Raw genomic sequence first — 10,567 nt, 5'->3', positions numbered from 1 at the left:
TTTCCCTATCCAGGAGGTTTGTTCTCAGCTGTTGAAAGAATCTGAGAAACCACTGCAGGGAGACGCTCCTTCTGGTCAGAATGAAAACCTGTCCAGCAATTCTCTGGGAGAGGATAATGCTTCCATGGGTGAGTTTTAAGACCAGGAGGACTAGGTAGTGTTACAGAAAGTTTCTTCTCTGTATTACTAACTTAATGCGTTATGGACTTGTATCTCTTCCTGCCAGCTCCTTAGAGACTTGACCTATGGAACTAGGATCTTGCTTTTTTTGAGTGCCAGAAGACTGACAATGCTTTTTTTTTGTTGTTGTTGTGAATATGATCTACACATCCTGTGTCAGTAGTAAGCAGGAGATTCTGAACTGTACCTGTTTTTAGTGGCTGTAAGCTGTGAAGGATGTGTGGACAGAGCAGAGTGATGGAGATTTCCTCCACAGCCTTGTAGGATGTGAGGAATATGCTATTTTTTGTTTGTTCCATTAAGTGGTACTGACCAGGAGAAAAAAACTGCTTTGTTCCATATCCATATCCTAATTAGTGGAGCTTGTGCTTCTCTTTTCCCAGTTGCTTCCCAAACTAATTATATACTAGATTCAGTAGAAAATAGTGCTTGGCATCTCTCTGCTCAGAAGAAGAGCAGTGGAATGGGGAATCATTGAGTGTGTGATATGCTTCAGTTCAGATCACCAACTGGTGTGTTACTCTGTATCTCACTAGAGCTTGACAAGAAGGCAAACTTGTTGAAGTGTGAATATTGTGGGAAGTATGCCCCAGCAAGCCAGTTCCGTGGCTCCAAGAGGTTTTGTTCCATGACCTGTGCCAAAAGGTAATTAACAGCAAGATGTAATATTCCTTATCTGTGATTATATGTTTGCTGGAACTGGGCATGTGCCCCTTCTCCAAGTAGTGTACCACCTTTCAGTACATCTGATCCTCCTTCTGTGGCATGTACTGGCCACAGAGATCCTTTACCACTCTAAATGATTGGTAAATGCTTCTAGGTCTGGAGAGGTGGATATGATGCTGGGTATAAACAGGATTTCTGGCTTGCTCAGAAAATGAACTGTGAAGGGGGAAATTCTGGGGCTGTAAAGAACCTATCTTCAGAGAAGTCTACATTTGACTGACTAAATAAATGCATACTGGTAGCTATCTCATGCATTGGTACTAGACAAAGACACAAGGGAGCATTGGGGAAAAGTTAGACTAGTCATTGCTGCCTCCTGTTAATATCAGAGTGCTTGTTATGGGTCTTTTTTCCCTTAGGGGAATTACTTAATTGACCCTTCAGATGTTAGATCAAGACTCTGGTGTCCAAATATTGCTTGTGTCAGAAGTCTGAACTGGTTCCTTCCAAGGGGAAGTCTTAGAAGGAGGAGGAACAGAACTTGATGGTAAAGAGGAGTCTTATCCCCATCTAGAGCAAGGAGCAGTAGTGGTTTGGATAGTTGCTGCTTTCTAACTGCTGCTCTGCTTCTGCTTACTTGAGGTACAACGTCAGCTGCAGCCATCAGTTCCGGCTGCAGAGAAAGAAGATGAAGGAATTCCAGGAAGCCAACTATGCCCGTGTGCGCCGACGGGGACCACGGCGCAGCAGCTCCGAAATCGCTCGGACAAAGATCCAGGGCAAGCGCCACAGGGTAAGGACACACACCTGTCAAGGCAGGTCTGTGTAGGACTTGTCCCTTCTGGCTGTACCACTTTGTCACAGTGGATGCAGTCATGCAGGATGTGCCGTGGGCATGCTGGCACACTTGTTACACAAGGCACAGGGAGGTGTTCCAATCCCTCATGGACTGCAGGAAGCGTATTCACGTTCGTACTTGTTCTGTGCACTCTGTATTCGCTCCCGTGTGCATCTTGAAGGTCTCAGTGAGTGAGACCTGCTGACAGCCTTGGCAGAAAACAATCCACTTTTCCCATTTGATCAGCAGTCTTTCACATGAATGACTTCAATTGGGCTATAGATAAATGGAATGAGCCTCAGTTCTGATGTGAGGAAGAGAGGGAGCTCTTGTGTCAGCTGCCCCTGTCCCAGCAGCCTGGGACAGTTGTTCCAGACTGTTGGGACAATTTCTGCTGCTCCCAATGTCTTGTTTTGCAGCTTGTAATTGTGAATTTCTTACAAAACCCCTTTTATTTTCTTTCTTTCCTATGGGCTTGTAGGGCCAGGAAGACTCGAGTCGAGGCTCTGATAACTCCAGCTATGATGAAGCTTTGTCCCCTACATCTCCAGGACCCCTGTCAGTAAGGGCCAGTCATGGAGAGAGGGACCTGGCAAACTCTAACATGGCCCCACCTACCCCAGATCTACATGGCATCAACCCAGTCTTCCTGTCGAGCAACCCTAGTCGTTGGAGTGTGGAGGAAGTGTACGAGTTCATTGCATCATTGCAAGGTGAATTCAAGATCCTCTCCTGCACTCCTGTGATCCAGTAGCATGGGGAGATTGGGCTCGGTGGTGCCTGCTGCTTTTGGACAGGTTTCTGAATTGGAGTAGATCATAGAGATGGATTCTCAACATTTATTTCTCAAGTAGCCTGTGTGCTCAAGGAGACTGTGGACTAGAGTGTGGAAAGGGGTTGGTTAGATTACTAGCTTGCTTTTCTGTACCTGCCAGAGATGCAGGAGGAGTGAGGGGAGTGACCAATGCACATGTGTTTCTCATTGCTTTTTTTTTGTTTGCTTCACAGGGTGCCAAGAAATTGCTGAGGAATTTCGGTCACAGGAAATCGATGGTCAGGCCCTGTTGCTTCTGAAGGAGGAACATCTCATGAGTGCCATGAACATCAAGCTGGGACCAGCTCTCAAGATCTGTGCCAAGATCAATGTCCTCAAGGAGACCTAAGAACTCTGAAGCCAGAGGTCTCACTTTTGCTCTGACCCCAGGGCAGCTGCCAGTTTTGGAGCATCCTGCTGGGGCGGGGAAGAATGGGACAGTCCCCTGTGGTCTTGCATTTAAGAAGAATGAGAAGGAATTTAACTGATTGAAACTGCCATGCACAAGCCCATCTCTTGGTCTCTTAATGGTGCTACAAGGTTAAGGAAAACTGCCACCTGGGGCCTTTAAACAACTCTCCTTCTTCCTGGTTTTGAATATGCCTTCCCTGTATACACCACATAATGATGTTAAGGGCATCTCTTTCTGTCCTAAAAGACTTCTGAAAGGGAACTGCCCTCGAGCCTTTCTGCCACAGCAGATCTTAGCTTTGAATATCATTGCCAGAGCTCAAGGCATAGGAAGAGCTGGCCCCACACGGACAGTGGGAGCACCTGTGCTTGGGGCTTTTGTGAAGGGGAACTAACAAATTGCAAGTGACAGAGGTGACAAGAATTTGAGCAAAAGGGGCTGCTGCTTTTTCCACTTTTAAAAACACCTAGGCTGCTCATGAACTGGGTTTAATAGCCATTCCAGCATGCATACCAAACTTGAAGGCCTGTGGCAATAGGAGCTGTCTTGTCTTCACTCTGCATGTCTACAGGAGACAGTAAAGCTAAAGTGTTGTGGCAGCTATTCACTCCAGGTGCTCCTCTCAGAACCAGTCAGAGGATTTTTCCTGAGTACTTATGACAAATTGATGGGAAACTCAAAGGGGAGGGGATTGTTTTACATTAGGGGACCTTGCAGCACGAGGTTTGTCTTCCCATTGTGTTAGGGCATAATTTACAGATCCAAAGCAGTCTCCAGAAGCACCAAGGCTCTTCATGAAATGAGCTGGGGTTTTGTTTTGTGTGTTTTCTTACCAGTTTGTATTCTTTCCTTTTTGTGTCTGTCTTCGTTATCCTCAGGAGAGCTCAAAGGACAAAATTTAGGCTGACATGATTGTATTGTACTGCTTGCCTCAGGCTTTTTTTTTTGTTTGTTGGGGTTTTTTTATGTTGTAAAACAAGTATTTCTGTTACAAGAAACCAAACACACACCCTAAAAGAACTGAATACTGATCTTTTAATATGACTTCTCATTTCATTCATGTTACAGGCTGATTTTCTCCTACTCATTCCCTCCAGGTTTGCTTAGGGATTCTTTGGTTGTTTTATTTTTGTAAGGACCAAATGTGGTATTCTGCAGTTTTGTAGCCAAATTGCCAAAGGTGAAAACCTGGGCAGAGTTATTCTCTTCCACAAGCACCTCTACTTCAAACAGGCAAAACACCTGAAGGAGTTACACAAACTGTGAAGAGGTAAGTGCTCTCTAGAGCCAAATACCTGAGAGCAAGATGGTGTTATAAACCATGGATCTCAGCTTTTCTGTTTTCAGAAGTTTCACATGAATATTTGAGTGAAACAAAAGACTGTTCTCTGTGTTAAGCACCTACTCTTGCAGGAAAGCTGCAGTGGCATGGGAGAAAGCCTTATAGCATAGGTAGGAAAACATTAGAGATCTTTAAAATGGGCTCTTTATTGACCCGTTAGAAAAAGAGGAAGGAAAGTGCGTAGTAGTTGGATAAAATGTGGCAGCAGCTTCCTAGTCTTAACTGTGCTGCTGAATCTCACTTTTGTGACATCCTTTTTCATGTGAGAAGACTTCTGAGGCTTTGTGAATGCAAATAGGCCCAAAGGAAGCTGCCTGTGCTTGCTTGCACCCTGGCACCACAGTTTGGTCTGATGTAATCTGGGGACGGGAGGGGGAGGTTAGAATCAGCAGTGAGCAGAGGAAGGCTGCCCTTAAACCATTTTATCCTTAGCAGGCTGGCTGTGGTACAAGTCCTGCTTAGTTTGACCTTTGGCAGGGTAGGCAGGCAGGTAGCCTGCCACTGTTACCAGCTACTCCTGAGGACTGGATTTTATTTCGGTCAAATGGGAAGGCTTTATTTCTTCATTTCATGTTCAGTGTTCTTAATAAAAAAATGCTTGATCAGGCTTTGCAGGTCTGGCTGCTTTTTAACCCCCGAGTGTTTGGAAAGTACAAACCTCATCACTAAGTTATTTCTGACTGCCATTTCTGCAGAAAAATACAGAGCATAATCCATCCATCCTGAGCCTCTAAAGTTTCAGTTTTGAAAGATGTGGATAGCCTTCCCTCATAGGCCTGAGAGGACCTGGAATGAAACAAGGTGGCAGCAAAAACAATGAACTAACTAGAACATGTTCATTACTGGCAAGAGTTCAGGCACAAGGCACCACACACTAAGGACCCTTGACTTTTGGGTGAGAAAAAAGGTGCTCTGGCAGCAAAGCAAGCTCTTGTTACATCAGCACAACACTTCACCAGGTTTTTTTTGGTCACTTTATTTTTGAAAGTTGTGTTTTGTACAAAAAAAAATTACCTTAGACACCACCATGAAAACAGTAACGGACTTACTGACTTTCTGTTTTTCCCATGTTATGAGAAAGATTGAGACTGTAACAAAAGTCAAAGAAAGCAGGAATTGCTTGCCCACTCCAAACCCAGAAAGAAAGCAGGGCCACCCCTTTTCTCTCAGTGTCTTAAAAATACATAAACCTTGTCTGTACTCTGCTGTTAACACAGTGGTGGCTTGCTTATTCAGTCTCTGCCCCCCAGACTGAGGGCAGTTGTCAGCCAGTCCACACAGTGGGGTAGAATGGGATTGCTCAGTCTAGCCTCTCAAATAAAAAGCAATTTAGAATCAAGGTGCGAAGTTCCTGAAGGTTCCCATTAAGTCTACAACTCAAGTGTACCTGCTTTTCACCAGGGCCCAAAGAAAAGGTCTTTCTCACTCCCAGCCAGTGGCAGTATGTTAAGTACCATCTGCACAGGGCAAGTGTCATAAGACTGCCCTGCACCATGCTTAAGGGGACAGTGATTTATGAAAGCCGACCATGTAAGAGTCCCTTATGCAGTTCTCAGTGTGTTAGCATTCTTAGCCAGGACTTCCATGGTTCCTTTGATATAAAAATAAATTCTGACGGCTTCATAGGAAAACCCTCTGCAAAACAAGGAACTTCTGGGGAGCGTGAAATCACAATGCTGATAGTGACTGAGGTGTGTGGGCAGTCACCTCAGGAAGCCTGTGTCAGAACTCAAGTGGCAGCTACCTGTCTCATTTTGTCTTGATGTCACTTTCAGTTCCAGCAAATGTTCCTTTTCCTTAGCAGCACATGTATTCCTTTTGCTTCTCACTGATTGAGAAGACTGAGTCAATACTTTGACTGAAGTAAATATTTTGACTCCATTTAACTCCTATGGTTTTTCAGCATTGCCCCTCTCCAGTCTGAGAGGATGGCATGCATCCCTGTACAGCTGTTGAAGGAAACTGTTGAGAAGTTCACACCACTGCCATTAGGGAAACAAAAGACTGCAGAGGTGCTAATGCCTCTTCACCCCCAGAGTCTGGCATAGAGCACTCCGTGCCAGTTATGCTGCCAGAAATTGTATAACAGCGCAGGAGCTAGAAAAGCTGAAAATGCATTCAGAGAAAAATAATTCCAGTGTCTTACAGATCCTGTAAACCCTAGGGAAAAAAAATAAAAAGACACAGAATATCCCTTTTACAGCATCAGCTGTTTTAACCCATAGCCTTTTTCCCTTTCTGCCCCCATCCATGCCCCTTTTTTCCTCTTAGTGATTCATCTCCCATTCCTGCTCAGTGCAGAAAACTCATATTGCTGTTTTCTGCTCAACTGTCAACACTTCTTCCCTGGGCTCTGCTGCACTTTTAAAACCCAACCCAGCATTATATTTCTAAGACATGCCATTAGGAACCAGTGCTGTTCACATCCAGAGGCATCCATGGGACTTGACACCGGAGACAGCGGAAGCAAACAGTGTAAAGAAAATCAGAAGTGAGAGGAGGAGAACTGGCTGGGAGGCACCTGGCTAAACAAGCACTGGGGAGATGGGGAGAAAAGATCTTGGTGTGGAAAGCCTATCACATGGGCAGCAAGTGGTCATCCCGTTCTTCTGACTCCTCTCCCAGCTGGTCATCCCCCACGCCGCGGTATGCAGCTGGCGCGTTCCGAGGCTTGGATCGGCACACAAAGTCACAGCCATCCTATGAGCACAGGACACAGCACCTGCATCAGACTGTTTGCAATTGACTCAGCATCCACACCAAACCAAAGCAGCTCCTGCCATTTCTCTTTTGCTAAGGGATTATGCCTATCCTTGTGCTACCTGAAACATCTCCCCAAAACTTGGGAATAAAAAACATCCTACTCAGTCTTAAAAGCTCTGGACAATTATGCAGCAACATCAGGCCAAGGCAAGTATGAAGGATAAATAGCACTGCCTACAATGACCAAGGAAGGATTTCACAGTCAGAAGTAAGCATTTCACAGTCCCCAGGTGAACATTTCTACTTGGAAAGTGTTAACTCCTGAGGAGTACATGTTCTAGTTTGTTAAGGAACAGTTGCAGGAAAGAGGCAGGGAATTGGTCTCAGCAAGGATTTAAAAATGGCATACTCAAGAAAAAGGAAACAGATACCTTCTCCTGATTCAAAGTACTCTACCCTAGTGGTAGGTCTACCCAAACCACAGAGTCAATGCCTTTTTCGCCTAACCTGGGCCAGGCTCAAAATACATAAGAATTTTTACTCACTGCCACCAAATTGCCCAGATCTTGCCAGAAGGCAAAGTGAGGAATCTGCTCCATGCCCTTTGCTCCCACAACAAGGCGCTGGTAGAGGAACCCACCAATGATGTAGACTGCAATCAGTGACACAAACCTAAAAGGCAGAATTAAAAAAAAAAACAAAAAAACAAAAGGAAAATCAAAGCTGAGGAAATCCTATAGAAAATCTCTTCCGAGCCAGCTACCTGCCTCACCTTAGCATCGGAACAATGCTAGCACCACTCAGGAACAGAGCTGTAAACAGAAACCAGACCATAAAAGGTCCCCAAGTTATCAATCTGCTTGTATAAATCTTTTAGCAGCATTATGTGAAGTAGTGCCTCTAAGCACAAACACAGAAAATGAGTCAAGACTCCCAGTCTGAGTTCCCAGCTCTGGCAAAGAGCCATCATATAATTTTAGGAAGTCAAATCTCTCATGCTTCAGTGCACTTGTCTGTAAGCTATGAAGGAAGACGTTTACTGGGAACAGACCAGCCCAGCACCATGCCCTGAGCAAGAGCTTTTGTCCAAAAAGCTCAGAGGCATAGTAACATCTAATGGTGGCTGTGGGAAAGTACACTGCAGTAATTTAGTCTTACTATAGCATTTGCTATGTTTCTAAATAGCACTGGAGATTATGACTCAGGCACAAACAGCTCGTCAAATGACTCACGTGATCAGTAGAATGGAGCCAACACTGAGGTGGGAATTCTCAGCTGGACAAGCCACACTGCTGTCCATTTCAAAGAGGTAGAAACACTCCTGCTCCTTTTCCCGCTCTTCAGAAATAATGCTGAATGAACTCTGCAATTTGGGAAAAGTGAAGTCATGTGAAAACGTGCCCACGCACACTGAACTTCACCAGGAGACAGTTTTATCACTGTTGGTGCAGCTGGGCACCAGACACTGGAAGCCAGCTCACTGTCCCCTCAAAACCCCTCTGCCCACAACCAGCCATTGGTCTGGCAGCCCCCTGATGCTCTCTCACCCCAGGTGTCACTCACCGCTGTCACTCCCCGCTTGCAAGAAATCATTATCACAGCTCGCCTCTTCTCACCACTGCAGTGCCTGCCGTATGAATCACCTCCTTTATAAATCAGCATGATCCAGTCACCTGCCAGGAGAGAAACAATACAGGCTACAGATCCACATCAGGAGGCAAAAGGCAGCTACTGAATAAGCCAAGTATTGAGTGGAACCGTACTTCCATTGAAGACCTGGGTTTCATTGATTCTTCCTATCACCGTGGTCTTTCCACTCTGTCTATCTGTTTGCACCAGGCCACCGAAGTCGTGCGAGGTGCTGTTGACCTCCCTGCACACCCTGAAATGGTAGATGTATTTTTCTGTTTTGCCCTTCTCCACAGTCACGTTAAACCTGCAGCAGGGAGAAGACAGAAAAGACAGCCCATTGGATTACAAAGAACACTCAGAGCAGAGGGAACTTTAGACCAGGAAGCCAATCTGAGACCTTACTAAGAGGGGGAGTCCATTCTGCAGCCTGACCCAAATCCTCCCTTCCCCGAGGCCGACTGTGCAGCTCCAAGGCCTGCAGGGTGTTGTGCTGTACCTCATGTGGCTCAGGGGCTCCAGTTTCTTCAGCAGGGCTCTCTCCATCTGCGACTCAGTGCTCTCATCACCAACCACATCACAGCTCCTCTCTTCTGACTGCTCGGCTCCCGCTACAGCCAGGGCCACAAAGACCAGCAGCAAGGCAGAGGTATGGCAAGGTGGTGACATCCTGGACACATGTCACAGAGAACACAGGATTAACTTCAGAAAGGATTAGTTTCAGCCCCCTGCAAACTAACTTCATGGTCATGGAGTCAATGATTAGCCGCTTCCTCAGTCCTGACTGCAAAAAGGAGAAGTTGAAATCTAGAAACAACTCACAGTTAACAGGAGACACTAAATCTGAATTTCCTGTGCAGCCAAAGACAATTCACTGGGCCGATTTGGGGCTCTCTTCTGAATTTGCCTTGAGACCACAAAAAGTTGTGCTGCTGAGCACGTTAATTAGCTGTCAGAGCAGAGTCCAGCAGACTGAATGCTGGAGTAAATTTCAGGCATAATCCACTGTTTTTTTATGGCGTTGCACTGAGAAGCCAGTCAGCAGAAAATTATTTATGAGGTCTCTAATCAATCATCTTCACAGCTCTCATGTAAAGAGCTCACAGGGAAGAGCCACTCTGATTAGTCAGGCTCTGTTTGTTCAAGTGCCTTAATCTTTATAATGGTCTTTTCAGTACTCCTTTAGCTGAAAATCTGAAAGACATTAATAATGTTAAACTGCAACTTCACAGAGCAGTTTCTTCCTTCCCAGTTTCCACCAGGGAAGGAGGAAAGCAAGTCATCGTATGCAAGATCCAATCAACAAAGCAGTAATGAAGATAATAACAGTAATAATTAATAATAATAGCAATAATAACAGCAACAACAATAATAATAATAATCTATGAGATTTGCCTTTCAGGTTCAAGCTAAAATCACAAATGAAACATTCAATGATGGCACCAGCCAAACAAAGCAGTGCAACAGATCTTCCATGCTTCTTGCGCTGCAGATTTTGGTAAAGCTCCAGTCGCTGGTGGAAGGCAGGCCCTCTATTAAATTAAATATGCACCTGGCTGCAGACGGGCACAGAGCCCGTCTGAGTGATCCTAATGATTCCCCCAGAGCCCCCGGAGTCCACCGCCGCGGCTCACAGCTGCTGAACGGGGGCTCTGCTCGCCACGGGGCATCGAAAGAAGGTTAGGAACGCAGAAATCACGGAATGGGTACGGCTGGAAGGGACCAAAGTGGGTCACTCGGTCCAACTTCCCAGCTCAAGCAGGGTCGTCCTGAAGCACATGGCACAGGACTGTGTCCAAACGGTTCTGGAATATCTCCAGTGAGGGAGACTCCACAGCCTCCACGGGCAATCTGTTCCAGTGCGCGGTCACCGAAATGAGGAAGCCCGTGACACGAGGGCTCGTGACTGCTCTCTCCTGAGGCCAAGAGCAGGACCTGCCCTCAGCCCCGGGCACGGCTTCTCCCGGCAACGTGCTGGCCGCT

At 45.9% G+C, this 10,567-nt stretch overlaps 2 protein-coding genes across 3 annotated transcripts in view; one reads left to right on the top strand and one right to left on the bottom strand.

Annotated features, from left to right (window-relative positions):
* PHC1 (polyhomeotic homolog 1) overlaps positions 1-4,860 on the top strand; it is a 14,172-nt gene extending 9,312 nt beyond the window's left edge. For both annotated transcript variants that reach the window (XM_031062311.1, XM_005427400.2), the window contains 5 exons: positions 14-128; positions 717-825; positions 1,489-1,639; positions 2,166-2,397; positions 2,693-4,860. In XM_031062311.1, the coding sequence (XP_030918171.1) occupies positions 14-128; positions 717-825; positions 1,489-1,639; positions 2,166-2,397; positions 2,693-2,847 (762 nt within the window). In that variant the 3' untranslated portion in view covers positions 2,848-4,860. The remainder of the gene's footprint in view (positions 1-13; positions 129-716; positions 826-1,488; positions 1,640-2,165; positions 2,398-2,692) is intronic.
* A 348-nt stretch (positions 4,861-5,208) lies between these two features.
* On the bottom strand, positions 5,209-9,256 carry M6PR (mannose-6-phosphate receptor, cation dependent). The gene is made up of 6 exons (XM_031062313.1): positions 9,084-9,256; positions 8,719-8,891; positions 8,519-8,628; positions 8,188-8,318; positions 7,501-7,627; positions 5,209-6,952 (listed from the first exon to the last, which is right to left on the bottom strand). Exons 1-6 carry the CDS (start codon positions 9,251-9,253, stop codon positions 6,830-6,832), a joined length of 834 nt encoding a protein of 277 aa, XP_030918173.1. The 5' UTR covers positions 9,254-9,256; the 3' UTR covers positions 5,209-6,829.
* Between the last annotated feature and the right edge of the window lie 1,311 nt (positions 9,257-10,567).

Source organism: Geospiza fortis, unplaced genomic scaffold, assembly GCF_000277835.1.
Source record: "Geospiza fortis unplaced genomic scaffold, GeoFor_1.0 scaffold286, whole genome shotgun sequence".
NCBI classification, from domain to species: domain Eukaryota; kingdom Metazoa; phylum Chordata; class Aves; order Passeriformes; family Thraupidae; genus Geospiza; species Geospiza fortis.
Note: the sequence above shows the minus strand (reverse complement) of the source record. Positions and strands in the feature narration are given on the sequence as shown.